The 19,586-nt window shown below is 53.0% G+C and overlaps 2 protein-coding genes across 7 annotated transcripts; one reads left to right on the top strand and one right to left on the bottom strand.

The window, feature by feature from the left end:
- Nucleotides 1-778: 778 nt before the first annotated feature.
- Nucleotides 779-2,380, bottom strand: Hddc3 (HD domain containing 3). Of its 4 annotated transcripts, none has more exons than XM_029542677.1 (4): nt 2,252-2,380; nt 1,907-1,962; nt 1,560-1,800; nt 779-1,394 (listed from the first exon to the last, which is right to left on the bottom strand). In XM_029542677.1, exons 1-4 carry the CDS (start codon nt 2,361-2,363, stop codon nt 1,111-1,113), a joined length of 693 nt encoding a protein of 230 aa, XP_029398537.1. In that variant the 5' UTR covers nt 2,364-2,380; the 3' UTR covers nt 779-1,110. The 4 variants fall into 4 exon arrangements, with proteins under 4 accessions (XP_029398537.1, XP_021070353.1, XP_029398540.1 ...); XM_021214694.2 differs by having other exon boundaries at nt 779-1,241; XM_029542680.1 differs by having other exon boundaries at nt 1,195-1,408.
- Nucleotides 2,381-5,274: 2,894 nt separating this feature from the next.
- Unc45a (unc-45 myosin chaperone A) lies at nt 5,275-19,539 on the top strand. Of its 3 annotated transcripts, none has more exons than XM_021187266.2 (20): nt 5,275-5,424; nt 5,588-5,749; nt 5,962-5,998; nt 6,296-6,471; nt 8,168-8,260; nt 8,703-8,870; nt 10,317-10,485; nt 10,811-10,981; nt 11,902-12,073; nt 13,133-13,433; nt 14,555-14,649; nt 15,208-15,349; nt 15,693-15,833; nt 16,043-16,170; nt 16,334-16,400; nt 16,827-16,940; nt 17,156-17,271; nt 18,402-18,519; nt 18,656-18,811; nt 18,965-19,539. In XM_021187266.2, the coding sequence occupies exons 1-20, from the start codon at nt 5,374-5,376 to the stop codon at nt 19,220-19,222; spliced, it is 2,835 nt and encodes a 944-aa protein (XP_021042925.1). In that variant the 5' UTR covers nt 5,275-5,373; the 3' UTR covers nt 19,223-19,539. The 3 variants fall into 3 exon arrangements, with proteins under 3 accessions (XP_021042925.1, XP_029397863.1, XP_029397867.1); XM_029542003.1 differs by having other exon boundaries at nt 5,289-5,379; nt 18,965-19,526; XM_029542007.1 differs by lacking the exon at nt 5,275-5,424 and having other exon boundaries at nt 6,153-6,471; nt 18,965-19,526.
- Nucleotides 19,540-19,586: the final 47 nt, after the last annotated feature.

The following is a 19,586-nucleotide window of genomic DNA, read 5'->3' as shown; positions in this document are numbered from 1 at the left end:
AAAGAAGAAGAAGCCTTCGGGAGAGCCTTGGTATGGTTATGCTTTATTGCAGAGGCAGGAGAATTGTAGAATGGCTGTGGGGGCCCTATTCCCCTCCAACAAACAAAAACAGAACAAAAAAAGGGGCACCGAAGGCAAGGCGAGGCAAGACGGCTGAGTGGGTAAAGGCAGCCGCGCACCAAGCCTGACAAACTTGAGTTTGGTATCTCAGACCTGCATGATAGAGGGCGAAGTTCAACTCCCCACAAGTTCTCTGGTTGCCACACCCACACTGTAGGACTTCTGCACTTGTAGGACTTGGTGCAAACCAACTCAAACCTCCAGCTTTTTTGGGGGGCAAGGGGGAGCTTTCTATAGACTCCACCCACCTCTATGGGCGGGCAACTTCAGGCCTCTTCCGGTTACCCAGAAGCTCTTGTGACTTAGCAACCCAGGAAGTCAGCAATCTTTAAGGGTCCAGGCATCTGCTATGCATCATTGAGCAATCGCTGCAGTTGGTGTTGGAGCACTGAGGTCTTCCAGGCTTCCTCATGTTACTGGGATTTCTGTCTTTCCCAGTCAGTTGCCAGAAAGTGGTGGCATTCCTTCCCAGTATATTTGCCATCCCACAACTACATCGTCTGACCTTCGTAAGGACATAGTCCAGCCCACTTGATAAGGACGCCATGCTCCTAGGATTGATGCTTTTAACCCAAAGGAGCTGATGCAAAAGACACATGGGAAATGACTATCTAGCATGTGGGTTCTCTTCGGGAGACCAGAGAAGGAAGAACAGCAATTTAAGCCTTTACCTTAAGTGCTTTATTTTCCACGACTTATAAAACCAATGCTTATCCAATCTTAGGTCCCTGAGGGGCCAGAGGTTCCACCATGCAAAACAACAAACAGACCCAAGACTTAAAGAAAGGCTGTTAGTGCCTGGATGGAGTGGCATATCTGCTTTCCATATTTTGGGCCCAGCTGAGTGAAAAAACGCAGACGTTTTTTTAGCCTGTGACGTCTGGGTTGAATGATGGAATGTGAGAGATGAGGAGGCTCTGAAACGCTGCAGTAGGAATCCCATCTTTCCTGGCCTTGCTGGAGCCATGCCGCAGGACTGCAAAAAACGGCTCAGAGAGTCAGCCCTCGTTCCTCGAACAGCTGCTTTAGTGCCTCTTCCAGTGGCTGGTTCGTTCCTTGAAGCCCCTTTACCACCTGTGCTGCCCACTCGAAGTACTCCTGCACTCGGTGTTCTGACCATCCTGCACCAGAGGGGACAGGAACCTGCTCGTGTGATGTTAAGGGCAGCATTGGCTTTCGCCTGTTTTCCTGGCAGGCTTTGGTACACGGCCATAAGATGAGTTGTGATGGAATGATCTGACAGCTTCTGCATGACCCAGCGACTCTGTTCCCACCTTAGGAAAGAAGACTATTCTAGGAGGTTTAGTCAGAGGTGTTAAGACCACTCCTCCCCCACTCTCCCCCCCCCCCNACTTATTTCTGGGACTCTGACCAACCAGTGTTTTCAGAAGCTGGCCATCCCCTCCCCCTCTCTCCTCAGAGCCAGTAGGCGAGCATACCAGTAGGGGTGCAGCGATTCAGGTCCCTCAGATTGTATAACTTGTCTGCCAGCTTCACCAGTTTGGCCCCTGGGCTGCTGTGCGGCGCCCGCTCCACCTGTTGCCGCTTTCTCTCCAGTTTGGGCAGGGTCTTGTCATCTGTCACCTCCTCCACCAAGCGTCGAACCTGTGCTCCAAAGTGCAGCTCCACCTCATCCAGGGTAGTGTCTGTGTCTTCTACTGTGTCATGGAGCAGGGCGGCCTGGGGATAGGCTACCATTCAGCCCAGTGACACTAGCCTACTAGCCATCGTTCAACAGTACTCCGGTTTCCCACACCAGCCTCCTGGCAGGGAAGGGTAACGTTACCTGTAACACCACAATATCAGTGATTCCAGCCTCATGGGTTAGGATCCGGGCTACACCTGGCAGGGGCAAAGCAGAAGTCAGTCTAGAGGGAGCCAGATGTAGCACCTCACCAGCTGGATGACCTTGGAAAGTCCCTTACCCTCTTGGGATATCGACTGCACCAAGGGAGCAATCCTGCCTACTACCCCAGGTGAGGCTTACACGCATAACGCACGAAAAGTGGTTGATACAACTCTTGGGACTCGAAGAAGGCGCTCAGTAATTTATAAGCGCTTTGTGTTCCCGTCCCAGTCAGTCCCCACCCGCCACGGGCCGCGAGGACTGCTTCCCAACCGGCGCGCCCACCGATGGGGTGATTGATGTAAGGAGTCCCTTCAGGATCTTTTCGTCGCTGCTGTCGGTGTTTGTGAGCGGCGAAGTCAGCAGCCTCCAGCAGCTGAGCTGCCTCCGAGCCCATCGCGCTGGTGGCGCGCGGGACTGAAGCTTCGGAGTCCGAATGAATCACCTATAGCGCCGCCTGGCGCTTCGGAGGCTCGGAGAACGGAACTATTTCTAACAAGCCCTAATTCATTCATTTTCCCCCTCCCCCAACGTGTGTGCGCGTGCGCGTGCTCGTGGATTATAGAGGCTATAAGTCTCCACCTTAGTTTTGGAGACAAAGACTCTCCTTGGACCTGTAGCCCAGGTATTTAGCAAGACTAGCTACCGAACGAATTTCAAGGAGTCTCCTGTCTCCGCCTCAGCACAACAGGCGTAGGTTGCCGCCCCCAGCTTTTCACCCGGCTGTTGCAATAATCTGAATGAATGCAAGTCCTTATTCTCGTGCAGCAAGCGCTTTACCCACTGAACCATCATCCCAGTCTCAACGGAGGTTCTTTAAAGACCGAGATCCTGGATATAGAAGACAGTTTTCAACAATCACAGCGGCTGGTGCAGTGTTCCCTCCATGCCCAAGGACATAGTAGAACTAACAGTCTGCAGAAAAGAGAGACAAAAACCAAAAGTGATGGTTTCACGGAGTGCTGGGTACATTGCTGGAAAGCACACGGGTGGCCGTGGGATGGTGGGGGAAAGCCCATTTTATCTGGGAGGCAGAAACAGCTTCTTCCACTAGAAAAAGGCCATCTACAACCTGGCAACACCCAGAACGTTTTCAAAGTGCTCCAAACATAGCTCTCCCCACGGGGTCAGTCTTTGTAACCTTGGGCACCTGAACCTAACATCTTGGCCCTAGAGATGCTAGGATTTGACCTTCTGGAGAATTGGATCTTGCTTAATTGCTTCAGATGTGGGCTCCTGGGAAGCAACACTGTTTCTACAGAAACTGTTTGCATTCATCTCTCGAACCAGGAGGGAGCCTGCTTGAGTTCCCAGACCTCTGCTCTGGGCCCTTGAGGTACATAATGTTGCCTGGCTTGGGTAGGCACCGGAATAATTCTTCTCTCTTTACCGGCCATCGTGCTTTGGATCTTCTGGAGAAATCCCATCTTGGCATTGACAGCTCTGAAGTATGAGGGATAAGAAGGCCTTGGCATCTCCCCAAAGGGTTCTGAGAAGTGGAGACAGCCAGCTGCTAAGTGTGTTCCACCAGGCAGGTAGCTTGTGTGTCTGGGCTGGCAGCTGGGGAAATAAGGCTCAGGGGAAGCCTAGTGACAGGACTCTCTGACAGGCTTGGTGGTTGCCATGGCGCTGCAGTTACAGAGGGATGCCCCACAGGCTGAACAGAGGTCTCTGGGGCCTAAAATGGAATAGTCCATAATATTCCCAAGGTGTCTGTGCAGCCTAGAAGTTGAGGAATGGGTAGATAGAAACACAGTTGGCTTCACATGCTCATTTCATTTTCTTTCTTTCTTTCTTTCTTTCTTTCTTTCTTTCTTTCTTTCTTTCTTTCTTTCTGACAGTGGCTCAACTTCTTTCTCTCCTGGCATTCCTTTCCGCCCTTCTGCTTAGGAACTCATAGGCAGTTTGGAGCCAAAGGCCTCACATTTCCCAGCAGATGACAGGACCCCATCACTCTCATCTCTCCACAAGCTTATAATAGAGGAGTTTCCACCCCTGCAAATCTTGGGACTTTAATTTCAGCTCCCTTCTTCTTGTCTGTAGCCAGGGCTTAGAACCCATACTGGATTCCTAGGACTGCAACTGAGGTGGAGGTGACTTCGTATGGGCCTCCAGAGAAGGAGTCCAGGGCTTCTGCTGACAGGCCTGTGCGGGGGACTGCTTTTCAGTTGGATGAACCTTGCCCAGCCAACCGACCTCTCAGGTATAATACTTTCCCTATCCTCTGAGGGTGATTAGGAGTCCTGGAGAGCTGATGGTGAGGGGCGGAGAGAACCTCCTCCCCTCTTCTCTTTGGGACTTGGACCCCATTTTGCACTTTGAACAGGATGAAGGGGATGTGGGTAACCTCCCTTCTCTATAGACGTCTTGTTTCTCTCCAGCACTGGCTCACCACCCCCATTTGTGCCAGACTACACGGGATGCAGAAGGCCGCCACTACCCTGGTTTTTTCTGTCCTCGCCTCTCTGATACTCCCGAGGAGGCTTACTGTTGCCATCTGCAGGCTGCCGGGGGTTCTTGCTGTACCCTGGATGAATTTGAGGCCCTGTACCAAGTAAACCTGTCTTCTCTTCAGCCACCACCCATCCTCAGGTAAGAACTTTAGTCCCAGATTCAAAGAACACTGGCAGAGTGCTCCCGTGTCTTGGGCTCTGTCCTTGAATTCTGCAGTGGGAGACTTGTAGCTTCTAGATTAGTGGAGAGGAGGTCGCTAAATCATAATTACAACCAATTCTGTAAATGAAGAACAAGTAACAGAAGCGGCTTCATGTCTTAAGGGGTTTGGACGGTGTTGATAAAGAGGATCTTGTAGTCTATGGACATATTGTAGAAGGAAGTTTAATTCTGAATCTAGCCGCGTTTGTCTTCAAGGTATTTGCGAGCTCCCAAATTTGTATGCAAAATATGTGCATGCAGTCTGTATTTATCCCATGCTCTCTTGGGACTCTGGGCTCTGCAAACCCTGACTTGTAGCAGCCAGTATGCAACCTTGATTCTCTCCTCTCTCCCCAGGGGCCCAGGCCCGCTCCTAGCACTGGGCATCTACACTCTACTGCTGATGGCACTGATGACTACAGATTTCGTGCACTTCTGCCGTGGTCGGGGACGGAGAGAAAAGCAAAACTCCAGCGGCCGCCGCCTTTCCTTTCGAGCCTCTTCCGCGCGCCCCCTACAGGTCCCAGTGGGAACAGACTAGGCGCTCCTGAAGCATCCTTGAGCCCGAGCCTGCGCCTGCGCAACGCGAGTACCCCGCCCTTGCACAGACGCAACCTCTTCTTGGCCTCGCCTTGTTTAGCGTAACACTGACGCATTGCTGGGGCGGGGCAGTCACCGGCATCTCGCGGAGCCCAGGGCCACCTTTGCTCTAGAGACTGCGCCTACACCGGCTCTTGGAGCTCAGCTTCGTGATGACTGTGAGTGGCCCGGGGACCCCCGAGCCCCGACCTTCTGATCCCGGGGTGCGTACTGATTCTCCTGTAGCATCTCCCTTTCGCACATGCGCCTTCGCACCTGGTCGCCGTCACCTTATTCTAGCCCCTCACGGGACTCGGCCGAGACTCGGCTCTTCTTCCAGTCGCACTGCTCTGCCCACCGCCTTTCTCTCTCTCTCTCTCCCCACAGGCCAGCTCAGCCGAGCAGCTGCGGAAGGAGGGCAACGAGCTGTTCAAATGCGGGGATTACGAGGGCGCCCTGACCGCCTACACCCAGGCTCTGAGTCTCGGCGCGACGCCCCAGGACCAGGCCATTTTGCACCGAAACCGGGCTGCTTGCCACCTCAAGCTGGTGAGAGGGTCGGGTTGCTCTAACCTGGTTCTACCTGGGCCTGGGATTGCCCATAGCCGCTGCTGTTTGCGCACTAGCTGGGCATTTCCTAGCCACGCACGATTGCCAGAGGTCTTTAGGCATGGGTAGTGGGGGATCAGGTGGCTCAGCAAAACAAGGGTGCCATTGCCACTCGATTAGTTCCTCTCAGGCTCCTGATCTTTCTCTTACAGGAAGATTACAGCAAAGCAGAATCAGAGGCGTCTAAAGGTAGGGTGGGTGTGGGTCCTTGTGTGGAGCAATGGGGTCTTCTGTGGTGGGAAAGGACTCTGGGGCCACCGAGCCATCCCTTTCTCCTCCTTTGGTCCCAGTCACTCGTCTTTCTACTTGCTTTCCCACTTCTTCGGCCTTTCCTTTTCTGCAGCTGCCCTCACCTTTTCTGAGGCTGAAGCACCGAGCTCCACATTCGTACCCCTATCTTCCTTTGGCCCTCGAGATCTATCCCTACTGCTCTTGCCTGGAGACGGTGGCCTCCTGGGTGCTGATAGAGCCCCTGTTTGTGCTCAGCCATTGAAAAGGACGGTGGGGATGTCAAAGCACTCTATCGCCGAAGCCAAGCCCTAGAGAAGCTGGGCCGCCTGGACCAGGCTGTCCTTGACCTGAAGAGATGTGTGAGCCTAGAACCCAAGAACAAAGTTTTCCAGGAGTCGCTGAGGAACATTGGGGGCCAGATTCAGGAGAAGGTATGTGAAGGACCAAGAGAAGTTGTGGTTGCCTGGGTCTGGGTCTAGGATGTAGACACAGTGTTCCAGAGAGGAGCTACTAGTAACAAACACACATTAATTAATAATGCTCAGCCTGATGGAGGAAATCAGATTTAAAGCATGGTGCTTCAGTGTATGTATGTATGAGTTTGTCCTTGGCAGGTATGTAAGTGGTGTGGGTGCATGGACTCTTACAGTACCTGGGGAAGGTATGAATTGATTTGGCTCCATTGGGCTGCAGTGCTTTAGCATATCAAAGTTGTAAATGAATATCTGATGATCTAGTTAGCCCTTCTTGACCTTAGACTCACTACCTGCCCGAAGCTGGCCTTGAACCCCTGATTCTCTGGCTTCCAAAAGCATTTTTATTTTTACTTTTTTAAGACAGGGCTTCATGTAACCTAGGCTAAGTCTGGGACTTGCTGTGTAGCTGTGGGTGGCCTTGACTTCCTGCCTACACCTCCCAAGTGCTGGAATTTCAGGCGTCTGACTTTTATTTCAGTCTTGTTTATAGTAAGAGAGACTTGGAACTTGCCTATATGCCCAGCAATGAGAAATAAAACTAAACAGACGAGGTCAGTGCTGTTTCTGAGAAATGGATCATGTATGACTAGACAGCGGGCTCTGCTGATTGGTAGATGGAAAAGCAAAATACGCGGTAATCCACATAGGAAAGTGCCATGTCCAGAGGTGGTGCACACCTTTAATCCCAGAGGCAGAGAAAGGCAGGTCTCTGTGAGTTCGAGGCCAGCCTGATCACACAGAGAGCTCTAGGACAGCCAGGACTGTTTCACAGAGAAACCCTGTCTTGAAAAAAACAACAGCAAAAAGCAATGTCCACTAAAGGCCAGGCCCGGTGGCGTATACCTTTAATCACAGCACTCAGGAGCTGAAGCAGGCAGATCTTTGTGAGTTCAAGACCAGCCTGGGCTACATTTAAAAAGAAAGAAAAAAGTGTGTGTGTGTGTGTGTGTTGTGTTTATCAAAATGGTAACATTGGAAGAAAGGAATGGGGTTAAAGAGGTTTTCCAAAAAATACCTGTTTTAGCATACACACACACACACACACACACACACCATTAAAAAGTGTTAGCAGCTACCTGAAAACCTTCCTGGCTTCTTTTTTTTTTTTTTTTTTTTTTTTTTTTTTTTTTTGGCGTTTTGAGACAGGGTTTCTCTGTATAGCCCTGGCTGTCCTGGAACTCACTTTGTAGACCAGGCTGGCCTCGAACTCAGAAATCCACCTGCCTCTGCCTCCCGAGTGCTGGGATTAAAGGCGTGCGCCACCACTGCCCAGCGCCTGGCCTCTTTTGAACGACTGTCAAGCGTAGCACCATAATAGCATGTCTGTGCTGTTACTCTGCTGCAGTATGGCTGGCACTGCCTGGATCTGGTTTCCTCATGGCTAACAGAATGCCTCCCATCTAAAGGCACTTCCTTTAGCATCAGCAGGCCCTCTTGTCTAAGCAGGACAGTTCAGAGAGGAAAAGAGCCCTGGGGAAGTTTAGGAGGAGATGCCTGGCAAGTCTCTTCCTGTCTGTCATGGTTGCTAGCTGTTACCTGTTGGCCCTGAGCTCTGAGCCTCCCGGGAGGAGAGCCAGGGAGAACGCATAGGAAATATGACATGTCTGACCAAGAAAGGTGGTTTATTCTGTGCCTTGTTGCTTTGTCATAGGTGCGGTACATGTCCTCCACAGATGCCAAAGTAGAACAGATGTTTCAGATACTGTTGGACCCCAAAGAGAAAGGCACGGAGAAGAAGCAGAAGGTATGGGTCCTGGAGTGGGCCACTAGAGCTCCTGTGCACACTCCTGTGCCCACTAGTGTGTGCCTCCGGTGTCCTACTGGCCTCCTCTGTCGTAGGCTGAGCCTCGGGGCACGCCTCCTTAGTGTGAAGCAAGGAACAGGAACTGGAGTTCACAGAGTGCCTTGACGGCCACCCGGAGTCAGGATCTGGCACACAGTGTCACTGAGATGCTATCTTTGCTCCTGAGTCCCTGCTGGGGACTCCACTCTAGCTGTCACCCAGGAGAGCAAGCTCTCTGTTTACCTGAAGAGAGGGAAGCTGAAGTTCCAAGAGGTTGAGTTTATAGTTGGCACCTCTCAGATGCTCAGGAGAATCAGTGAGGTCCAGAGCTCAGGGCCTCTCCGCTCACCCTGCCCTTGGATATATGTCGTGTGAACATTAGAATCTACTTCCTCTGGTATAGGCTTCTCAGAACCTCGTGGTACTGGCCCGAGAGGATGCCGGAGCTGAGAAGATCTTCCGGAGCAACGGGGTTCAGCTCTTGCAGCGCCTGCTGGACACAGGAGAGACTGACCTCATGCTGGCCGCCCTGCGCACACTGGTTGGCATTTGCTCTGAGCACCAGTCGCGGGTACGTGGTATGGAGAGGTCTAGTTACTGCTTTGGTCTGTATGTCTGTCTGTTTGTCTACTAATGCCATCTACCTGTCTGCTCTTCCATTCCTCATTTTGTTCCAAAACCAGCTTCTGCCACAGACAGGTCTGTGACACAGATACAACCAGAGGGAAAAATAAAAACGGACAGAAAAGACCCACACATTGGGACAGAGTAGGCCCAGAAAGGACAGACTTAGCCCTGCGACGCCTTGAACGTTACCTTTCCCGAAGCCAGTCCACAGGGACATTTGGTCACTGCCCCAATCAAGGCTGCTCAGAAAGGGGAGTTGAGTGTGCTCTACAGGTCCAACCCCCTTTTTCTCTGGAGAGGAGAGATGACAGTGATGTCACCAACAGCATCTCTCCCTTTGTTCTAGTGACCCGATTAGCAGCATAGACTGTTGTCCTTGTGTGGACAGTTTGGCAAGGATAGCCTTGCTCTATGGCCCCAGCTCTTGCTTCTGCTGGCTGGACCCAGGAGATAGGAACTTGGTCTCTGGTTCATCTGCTTTTTTTTTTTTTTATGTGTATACATGTACTTATTATGTGTATACATGTTCTTATTATGTGTATAGATGTGTCAGGGTCTTCTTCCATAGTCTAGGCTGCCCTGAACTCATGGTCCCTCTGGGATTACAGCATGTGCTGCCACACTGGGCTCCTTGATTGCTTTTAGAGGAAGCTCCAGTTCCGAGAAGGGTAGATTGTGATGTAGTCAGTGAAATGCCTTGAAGCCAAGCCGGGACAATGCACACCCCATAGCATCCTCTAGTTCCCACACAGGTCTGTGTGAGCTGGGATGAACCCATCAGGCCTCCTGGGTTCTCTGGCCTACAAGAAAGATGACTAGGCCTTGCAGATCTGCCCATGCATGTTCACACCCTCAGGTGCATGCAGACCTTAGTGCTGGGGCTGGGAACTGGCATCGATCGATCAATCGGGAAGCTCTGTCGCGGTGAGCCTCCTTCTGGAGGAGACATGAGACCAAATAGACACTCTTGGGGCTTGTCTTCTCTCGAGCTACAGAGAGCCAAGGTGGATGAGGATTCTGGAATTTCTCCTCCTCCTCCTCTTCCTCTTCTTCCTTCCTTCCTCCTTGTTTTCAGACACTGTCTAGATATGTGGCCTTGGCTGTTCTAGAACTGACTGCTATCCAGTCTCTATGTCTGGGTTTACAGGTGATGCCACCACTACCAAATGAGATGCTTCCCTTAGACCCACCCATCTGGGAAGCACGGCATGACCCCAGGTCATACCTGCATGACCCCAGGTCATAACCATTAGACACACCTTACTTTTTTTCCTCAGAGCTGGTCCTTCCACTCAGGTGTTTGCTCACTTTCTGACCACGCTCACCATTAGGAATCACCACGGCTCACCTTTACCAACCAGAGCCTCTGTCCGACTCTTTCCCTCCTTAGACAGTGGCGACCCTGAGTGTCCTGGGAACTCGGAGAGTCGTCTCCATCCTGGGTGTGGAAAACCAGGCCGTGTCGCTGGCAGCCTGCCACCTGCTGCAGGTCATGTTTGATGCCCTTAAGGAAGGCGTCAAGAAAGGCTTCCGAGGCAAAGAAGGTGCTATTATCGTGGGTGAGTGGAAGCAGGTCTGGTCCCCTGGATGGTCGTGTTGTGATGGGGTGGGGGGTGGGGGGCCCTACCCAGCCAGTCTTTCAGGGTGATGTTTTTATTTCGCTGAGACAAAGTCTCACTGTAGATCAAGCTGGTTTAGAACTTACCAGGTAGGGTGCTTGAGGAGAGAGGTAGGCTCAGCTCAGAACCCAGGAGGGAAGCCTCCTTTGCCTGAATCTCGCAGGACTGGGTCACTGTAGAGCCCACTAATAAACCTCTCTCCGTTGTGCGGAGGACTGAACCCGTTATGTCCTGGACATTGATCGTTCATGTGTATTGTTGCCAGATCCTGCCCGGGAGCTGAAGGTTCTCATCAGTAACCTCCTGGAGCTACTGACTGAGGTGGGGGTCTCTGGCCAAGGCCGTGACAATGCCCTGACCCTCCTCATTAAAATGGTACCCCGGAAATCACCAAAGGACCCCAACAATAGCCTCACACTCTGGGTCATTGATCAAGGTAGGTGGTATAGTTTAGAAAAAGCTGCTTGGCTGTCTGAGGCCTGCTCTTCAGTGGGACTGACAAGAAAAATAATTGCACACAGTAACAAGTTGTCCTGTGGCTTGTGTGGCTCCTGTGAGACTTTCCAGTTGTGTGTATATATGTGTCATATGTGTCAGTGTATAGGTGTGTGTACATTGGACAGTCCCGAAGAAGGTTAGGATAAAGGCAGTGTCATTTTTCTCTTTTTGAAATTATGTGTGTGTGTGAGAGAGAGAGTGTGTGTGTGGGGGGGGGGGCGTGTGGGGGTGTGTTCAAATGCCATGCCAATGGCAAAATTCAGGAGAACAAGCTGAGGTGGATTTTCTCCATCTATCATGTGGGTCCTGGGGATCGAACTCAGTTCAGTCAGAGTTGGTAGCAAGCACCTTTACCTGCTGAGCCATCTCACTGGCCCGTTTGAAGTTTTTCTTAGTGTTTATGTATCATTACTGAGAAATGTTAAGACTATATTGCCGGGCAGTGGTGGGGCACACCTTTAATCCCAGCACTTGGGAGGCAGAGACAGGCAAATTTCTGAGTTCGAGGCCAGCCTGGTCTACAAAGTGAGTTCCAGGACAGCCAGGGCTACACATAGAAACCCTGTCTCTGAAAACCAAAAAAAAAAAAAGACAACCAAGTCATAAGATAGTAATTTAAACTTCTCCTTTTCCAAAAAGATAAGTAAGGAAGGACTTGCAAGGCCCTGCATGGCAGCCCTCCTCAGTGGTGCTTTGAGCCTGCTTCTGTTTCCTCTGTGGACACTGTCATGCCCCTGTTTGAACTCTGACCTTCCTGGCTGAGAGAGGGGGCCTTGCTTTTCTCTGCATCTCCTGGGCTGTTGCTATCTTTAGGGGTGGGCACCAGTGTTCTACTGTCTCAATAGGGTATCTTTCCAGGTCTGAAGAAAATTCTGGAGGTGGGCGGCTCCCTGCAGGATGCCGCCAGCGAGCTCACGGTGACGGCCAACAGTCGCATGAGTGCCTCCATCCTCCTGAGCAAGCTGTTCGATGATCTGAAGTGTGATGCCGAGCGGGAAAACTTCCACCGACTCTGTGAGAACTACATCAGGTGAGGGAGCGTGTGTCTCTCTCCTTGTCGGGGCTGTAGGCGAGAATGCTGTCGGACTTTCAGCAGGGAGCTAAAGTGGTCCCCACATCAGGCACTGGTTTCGTTTCTATTGGCATGAAGAGACACCATGACCAAGGCAGCTTATCAAAGAGTCTGTTAGGGGCTTACAGTTTCAGGGGGTGTGTAGAGTTCATAACCATGGCAGAGAGCTTGGCATCCAGCAGGCAGGTGTGGTGCTGGAGCAGGAACTGAGGGCTTACATGTTGAGACAGCCATGAGGCAGAGAGAGAGAGACAGAGACAGAGACAGAGACAGAGAGAGACAGAGCATCCACTAATTTGGAAGGAGTAGGCTTTGCAACTTCAAAGTTCAACATCCCCAGTGCCACACCTCCTCCAACACGGCCACACCTCCTCCAACAACACCACACCTCCTAATCCTTCCCAGAGAGTTCCATCAACTACAGACCAACCATTCAAATATATGAGTTTATGGGAGTCATTCATTCAAATAACCAGAGCCTATCATTTTAAGATGGGAATCTGGCTGTGTAGCCCAGGCTGGCCCAGAACTCCTGGGCTCCTGAGTAGCCAGGGCATGTAGTGGTATGCCAGTGTACCCAGCTCCAAACCTACTTCTTGTTCCAAAGTGACAACACCAGGGAAACCTCAGCAGATGTGTCACACATGACAGACAGATGAGCAAACACTTACTGGATTTCTTTTATACCCTGAGAACTAGAAGTGACAGTGTACCCTTGAGGAGTTGGTAGCTGAGGGGAAGAGATGACAGTAGCTTGCAGTGGGACGATCTTAAGTTGTACAGGAAAGGAGTGGGGCAGGACGGTGTGTCTGAGAGTGTCCCCGGCTAGGCCCGAGTGGAGGGCAGTGATGGAGCTTGGTGACTGCTGATGCGGTAGGATGGTCAGGCTTCTGTAGCAGCTTTTCTGGCTGTTTCTTCCCGTCTAGCACCAAGTACACACCTAGGGGAGCTAGGGGAGGCAGGAAGAAGGGTCCCCCTCTGTGTGCTTTGACGTAACTGTAACTCTGTGCCCCTCAGGAGCTGGTTTGAGGGCCAAGGGCTGGCCGGGAAGCTACGAGCCATCCAGACAGTGTCCTGCCTTCTGCAGGGCCCATGCGACGCTGGCAACCGGGCCTTAGAGCTGAGCGGTGTCATGGAGAGCGTGATCGCTCTGTGCGCCTCTGAGCAGGAGGAAGAGCAGCTGGTGGCCGTGGAGGCGCTGATCCACGCAGCCGGCAAAGCCAAGCGGGCCTCATTCATCACTGCCAACGGCGTCTCGCTGCTCAAGGACCTGTATAAGGGCAGCGAGAGGGACAGCATCCGCATCAGAGCACTAGTGGTGAGATGGGAGGGGGCTGCTCAGCTGTGTCTCCTGGGGTGGCCTCAGCGCCGTAGGTGAAAATACACACAGGACCTCAGTGGGGCTCCAGGTGTGGGCCTGGCTCCTGCCACTGAAGGGCTTATGATCAACTGGGAGATGATCCAGGGACAAAGGATGCCTGGGAGTGTACGCTGCCTCACACTGTCCCCTTGCCTGTGGGGAAGCAGAAACTGTGTTTGGGGTCAGGCACCCATGAGTCAGCTTTAGCTGTCACTTAGGCTCTGGTTCTCCTCCTTGAGCACTGTCGTAGCTTGCTCTCTTGCTGTGAGAAACACCACAAACAAAAACAACTTGGGGAGGAAAGCTTTATTTCATGTTATAGCTTTCTTTGAAAGGGGGAGGCAGGGCAGGAACATGGGGCAGGAACTGAAGCAGCGACCCTGAGGGAACACTGGCTTACGGGCTTGTTCTTGTGGCTTGCTTAGTTTGCTTTCTTGTACACCTCAGGGCCACCTTCCAGAGATGGCACCACCACCAGTGGCCTGAGCCTTTCTACAGGCTAACTGATGGAAGCCATTCCTCAACTGAGGTCCCTTGTTCCCAGATGACTCCAGCGTGTGTAAAGTTAACAAAGAAACCAGCTAGCACAGGCAATTAGTCCTGGGGTTCTGTCTTGTGAGGATTTAGGACATGGCTCAAGTACTTGTAGAGGGCCTTTTTGTTTTCTTTTGAGCCAGGGCTGGCTTATGTAGCCCAGGCTGGCCTAAAACATTTGATCATTCTGCCTTTACCTTCCGAAGGCTGGGATTATAGGTATGAGCCCTTTGTCTGGCACAAAGTGCTTTTTTTTTAATGACACGAAAGGGACAGTGTAGAGTGGGAATGAGTGTGGGAAGGTCAGAGGCTCAGGGTACTAGGTGTCCGATTCTACCAGTCACCGTGTCCTGTCCCCACCTCGGGAGGTGACTGCTGCCTAATACTCCATGTGTCACCTGTGGAGAGGTTGTTGATTAATTCATGTTTGCGGTCTTCCCAGAGCAAAGGTAGAGGGCCTTGGAAAGTTCCCAGGCCAGGTAAGAGAGCCAGGTTGTAGCCTCCTTCCTAGTCACCAACCAGCTGGCCTTGTCCTCTTCCTCCAGGGACTCTGTAAGCTCGGATCGGCTGGAGGGACTGACTTCAGCATGAAGCAGTTTGCTGAAGGCTCTACTCTCAAACTGGCCAAGCAGTGCCGAAAGTGAGTCGTATTTCCCCACATCTGGGACAGGGTGTAAGGGATGAGGTGGGACTGTAGAGGTGCTCAGTAGGTGCAGGGGTGAGGGCCCGAGTTTGAATCCCAGGCACCCTTATTAAAAAACTGGGTGTGGCTACCCCGTACCTGTCACACCTTTGCTGTGGGGGGCAGAGACAGAAGGGCCGTGGGGGGCTTGCTGACTGCTAGCCTAGTTTCAGTGCAGCACGTGCACGCGCGCACGCGCACACACACACACACACACACACACATACAATCCCAGGCAGGAGCTGCCTTGCCTTAGACAAACTGTCCTAGATCCTCGCTCAGAAGTGACTGTGTCAGGGGAGACCTAGCCCTGGCCCTCCTCTTTGTCCAGGCTGCTCCTTCTTTCTCCCAATATTCTTTGCTGTTGTATTTTTTGTTTGTGTACTGGTTGGTTGGTTTGAGATAGAGTCTCTCTAAACCCAAACCGGCCTAGAACTTGTGATCCTCCTGTCTCTGCCACCCGAGTGCCGACATCACAGGCCTCTCATTGCCACTCACGATCATCCGTGTCCCTAGGTGGCTATGCAATGACCAGATTGAGGCGGGTACTCGGCGCTGGGCTGTGGAGGGCCTGGCTTACCTCACCTTCGATGCGGACGTGAAGGAAGAGTTTGTGGAGGATGAGGCTGCTCTGAAGGCCCTGTTCCAGCTCAGCAGGGTAGCTCTGCCTGTTCCTGCTTTCAGCCTAGGGGTGGCGGGATCTAGGATGAGCGCTTACCGGGCTTTAGCAGGTCTCACCCTTGTCCCTGTGACCCTGGGGATGCAGAGCCAGCTGCCAGTGTGTGTCCGTGGTGCCTGTAGGGTCTGGAAGCACAGTCTCCCTGGAGGAGTTAAAGAGGCAGGATTGTGAGCTCTGAGTCTGGGGTTGGACCTTTTCCAGTCTTCCTCTGGGTTCCTCACAGATGGGGCTGTGGAGGGTGGGATGATGGCCTGGCTCCTGCTGCTCTGAGCTGGGCTGCCCCGCTGGGACTGCCCTGCTGAATGCCCCTCTCTCCTGACAGTCTGAAGAGAGGTCAGTGCTCTTTGCCGTAGGCTCGGCACTGGTCAATTGCACCAACAGCTACGACTATGAGGAGCCTGACCCCAAGATGGTGGAGCTGGCCAAGTATGCCAAACAGCACGTTCCAGAACAACACCCTAAGGTATGGGTACACACGGGAGGTCGGGGCGGGGTGGGGTTCCGTAATTGGCAGATCCTCAGCAGCAAGCTTTCTTTTAAGCCGGCTCTTTCCAAGCTGTGTCTTGGCTACCTATTTTCACGTTCCTCGATGTCTTCTGTGAGAAAAGCGCACATTTTCCCACCCAGCCAGCTAGGGCTCCCCCTCAACCCCCCTACTGCCTTCTCTCGCAGGACAAACCAAGCTTCGTGCGGGCTCGTGTGAAGAAGCTACTGGCGGCAGGTGTGGTGTCAGCCATGACGTGTATGGTGAAGACCGAGAGCCCCGTGCTGACGAACTCCTGTAGGGAGCTACTCTCCAGGTGAGCCGGCCTGCCCCTGCTAACTCCTGCCTCAGCCTGCCACATGCCTGTAGGGATGGCTGCCGGACTGTGTGGGTCTTAGAGCACTTGGCTGCCTTACTTTGCTTAGCTTAAGATTGAAATCCCTGCCTGCCACCCACCCACCCACACCTTCTCCTGGCAGGGTCTTCCTGGCTTTGGTGGAAGAGGTGGAGGATCGAGGTACTGTGGTTGCCCAGGGAGGGGGCAAGGTAAGCTGGTTTCTGACTCCTTCCTGATCCTGAGCCATCAACCTGTAAGACATGACTCAGTCGCTGCTGGCCCTGGGGGACACTAAGAGTGACCAGCAGGAACCTCTGCTAGTGGAGTGTTATGCTTCTGTGGACAGGCGCCTCGGAGTCCTTTGGATCCATAAAGAGCCTGAGCTTGCCCCCTTTTCCCTCTGTGGCCCCAGGGCCCTGCACAACCCATGGTTAGCACCTAATGGGTGGTTGAGGAATGTTTGGGTAGTTCTAATGAGAGACCTCAGAGTGAGGGAGTAGAGTCTGAGCAGGGCGTATTCTCAGGCCCCAGGAGAGAGTTGGGGGGCTGGGGGAATGTGCAGTGAGGATCGACGGTTTGTACCTTGTACTCCCGGGGCCAGCCTGGGCACTGACAGGGCTGGGGTCGTTTGACAGGCTCTGCTCCCGCTGGCCCTGGAAGGTACTGATGTTGGGCAGACCAAGGCCGCCCAGGCTCTTGCCAAGCTGACCATTACCTCCAACCCAGAGATGACCTTTCCTGGTGAGCGGGTATGTGTCTCCTTGCTCCGACTGGGACCCCCTCCTGTTCCCTCATTACGCCCTGATGACCCACCCCGGCCTGGGCTCCTTCTCATGACCATCAGGAAGTGGCAGTTTTGCTGAGTCCTGGGGTAGGGGACAGTCACAGAGCCACTGTCTTGGGTGGGCTCCCTGATGGGGTCCTTGGGATTGGGTGAGCACTGATAGGTGGGGTTCTACCACAGATCTACGAAGTAGTCCGGCCCCTTGTCTCTCTGCTGCACCTCAATTGCTCAGGACTGCAAAACTTTGAGGCCCTCATGGCCCTAACAAACCTGGCAGGGATCAGCGAGAGGCTCAGGTAAGGACCTGCGGGAGCCTGGCATGGGAATTTGGGTGAGCCTCAGTTACTCACTCTGTAGTTTGGAAGCCTCCCAATGACTCCTCTGCAGCCTACAGATGAAGAGGCAGGGGAGGCAGGGAGAAGCTCTGGGGCCCCGGCTTTACCCTCTGCTTTCTTCTCCCCCCGGGCTGCTGACACTCAGTGGCTCACTGTATAACCCTAAGAAAGCCTTTAAGTCCTTCTGCCTCAGTTTCTGCTCTCTGAGTTAGTTATTTAACCCATGAAGTAGGAGCATGGAAAGTTGGCTGAGAGAATGCTTATAAAACTCTTCATCAGGCACAAGTGGGTGTGGTGGCTCATGCCAAGGGAGGAAGAGTTCTTGGCTGTGAGTTCCAAGCCAGGCTAAGCTATAATCTGTCTCAAAAGCCACCTCCCCGACCTCTCCTGAAAGCCCTTAGTTCATGGTGGCCCTGGCAGTAGTCACAATGAATGTGTATTAGCTGTTAGTACTAACTGTGACCTTGAACACACCACTCACCATGCGGCCCAGTTTCCGCTTTGGCTAAATAGTGACGGTAGCCACCTCTGCACTAAACATGGAATAAGGGGAGCATTAAGGAAGGTAATTCAAGCATGGGGTTATAATGAGTATCAGGGAAATAGTTCAAGCAGCTTGGGCAGGTTCAGTGCTCAAACGGTTGATGTTTACAGAGCTGTCTCATAACCACCCTGCTTTGCTAATTTTTGGGATGCTTAACAACCCCATGCTGGGGCTGGTGAGAAGGCTTAGCAGTTAAGAGCACTGACTGCTCTTCCAGAGGTCCTGAGTTCAAATCCCAGCAACCACATGGTGGCTCACAACCATCCGTAATGGGATCTGACGCCCTCTTCTGGTGCATCTGAAGACAGCTACAATGTACTTACATATAATAAATAAATCTTTAAAAACAAACAAACAAACACCAGCCCCATGCTGTTTCCTGTCAGGCCAGAAGGCTAGAAAGCACTGCAGTTCCTAACCAGTACAGCAAAGGCTTCGGGCATTGCTAGGGGAGCACCTGAGCTCGGGGCTCAGCCCCCCGGGATAGGGCAGCACCTATGAATATGGAGACTCTGGTCAGACGTGCCCTTCCACCTTCGCCCTGCAGGCAGAAGATCCTGAAGGAGAAGGCTGTGCCCATGATTGAGGGCTACATGTTTGAGGAGCACGAGATGATCCGCCGAGCAGCTACAGAGTGCATGTGTAACTTAGCCATGAGCAAAGAGGTGAGCATAGGCCCGGCCGGCGCCATGACAGATGCCAGGGTTGGTCCGGCCAGTCGCCATGACAGATACCAGCAGCCCCGCCCTTCAGCTAGGCTTTGAACCCCGGTAGCATGGTCCTTGCGTCCATCTGTCCCAGGTGCAGGATCTCTTCGAAGCCCAGGGCAATGACCGGATGAAGCTGCTGGTGCTGTACAGCGGCGAGGATGATGAGCTGCTGCGGAGGGCCGCTGCTGGGGGCCTGGCCATGCTCACCTCCATGCGGCCCACACTCTGCAGCCGTATCCCACAAGTGGTGAGTGCCTGATCTGGGCAGGGGAGGCTGAGAGAGCTGGCAGTTCCCTACGTGGTGGTACGGCTGTTCTGTCGGGGAGTTCCTAGGGTGTAGATGTGGTTTCTGCCAGAGTTGAGCCTGTTGTTGAGTCTTCACACCCGTCGTTTCCTACAGACCACACACTGGCTGGAGATCTTGCAGGCCCTGCTCCTCAGCCCCAACCAGGAGCTGCAGCACCGGGGCACCGTGGTGGTGCTGAACATGATGCAGTCTTCGAAGGAGCTCGCCAGCACCCTGATGGAGAGTGAGGTTCTGGAGATCCTGTCAGTATTGGCCAAGGGTGAGGACAGCCCAGTCACCAGAGCTGCTGCAGCCTGTCTGGAGAAAGCAGTAGAATATAGACTCATCCAGCCCAACCAGGATGGAGAGTGACCATTAGCCCGGGGCCCACAGCTCACGTGTCTGTCACCCATCACAGCTCTGAGAGTCAGCACTCGGATGCTGGATACTTGCGCCTCCTCCACAGCTGCACTTTGGTGTTCTCAGGACACACAGCACACAGCCCCGCCCTGCCAGCACTCAGGAGGGCCCTGTCTGTACTGTAGAGAGCTGAGGATGGGGAACGTGCATCCCATTCAAGCCTGTGGATTATGGGCATCAGGAAGGGCACAGCAGCCTCCTCACAAGCTGGGAGCATCACCAGAGCCTGCCAGCAGGCTCGCCCCGCTAATAAATCGTGTGGAACTAAAGCATGTGTTTGGTGTGTGTGTGTGGGGGGGGGCTGCTGAGGGTGGGA

This window comes from Mus pahari, chromosome 1 (genome assembly GCF_900095145.1).
Source record: "Mus pahari chromosome 1, PAHARI_EIJ_v1.1, whole genome shotgun sequence".
In the NCBI taxonomy this organism is placed as follows: domain Eukaryota; kingdom Metazoa; phylum Chordata; class Mammalia; order Rodentia; family Muridae; genus Mus; species Mus pahari.
Note: the sequence above shows the minus strand (reverse complement) of the source record. Positions and strands in the feature narration are given on the sequence as shown.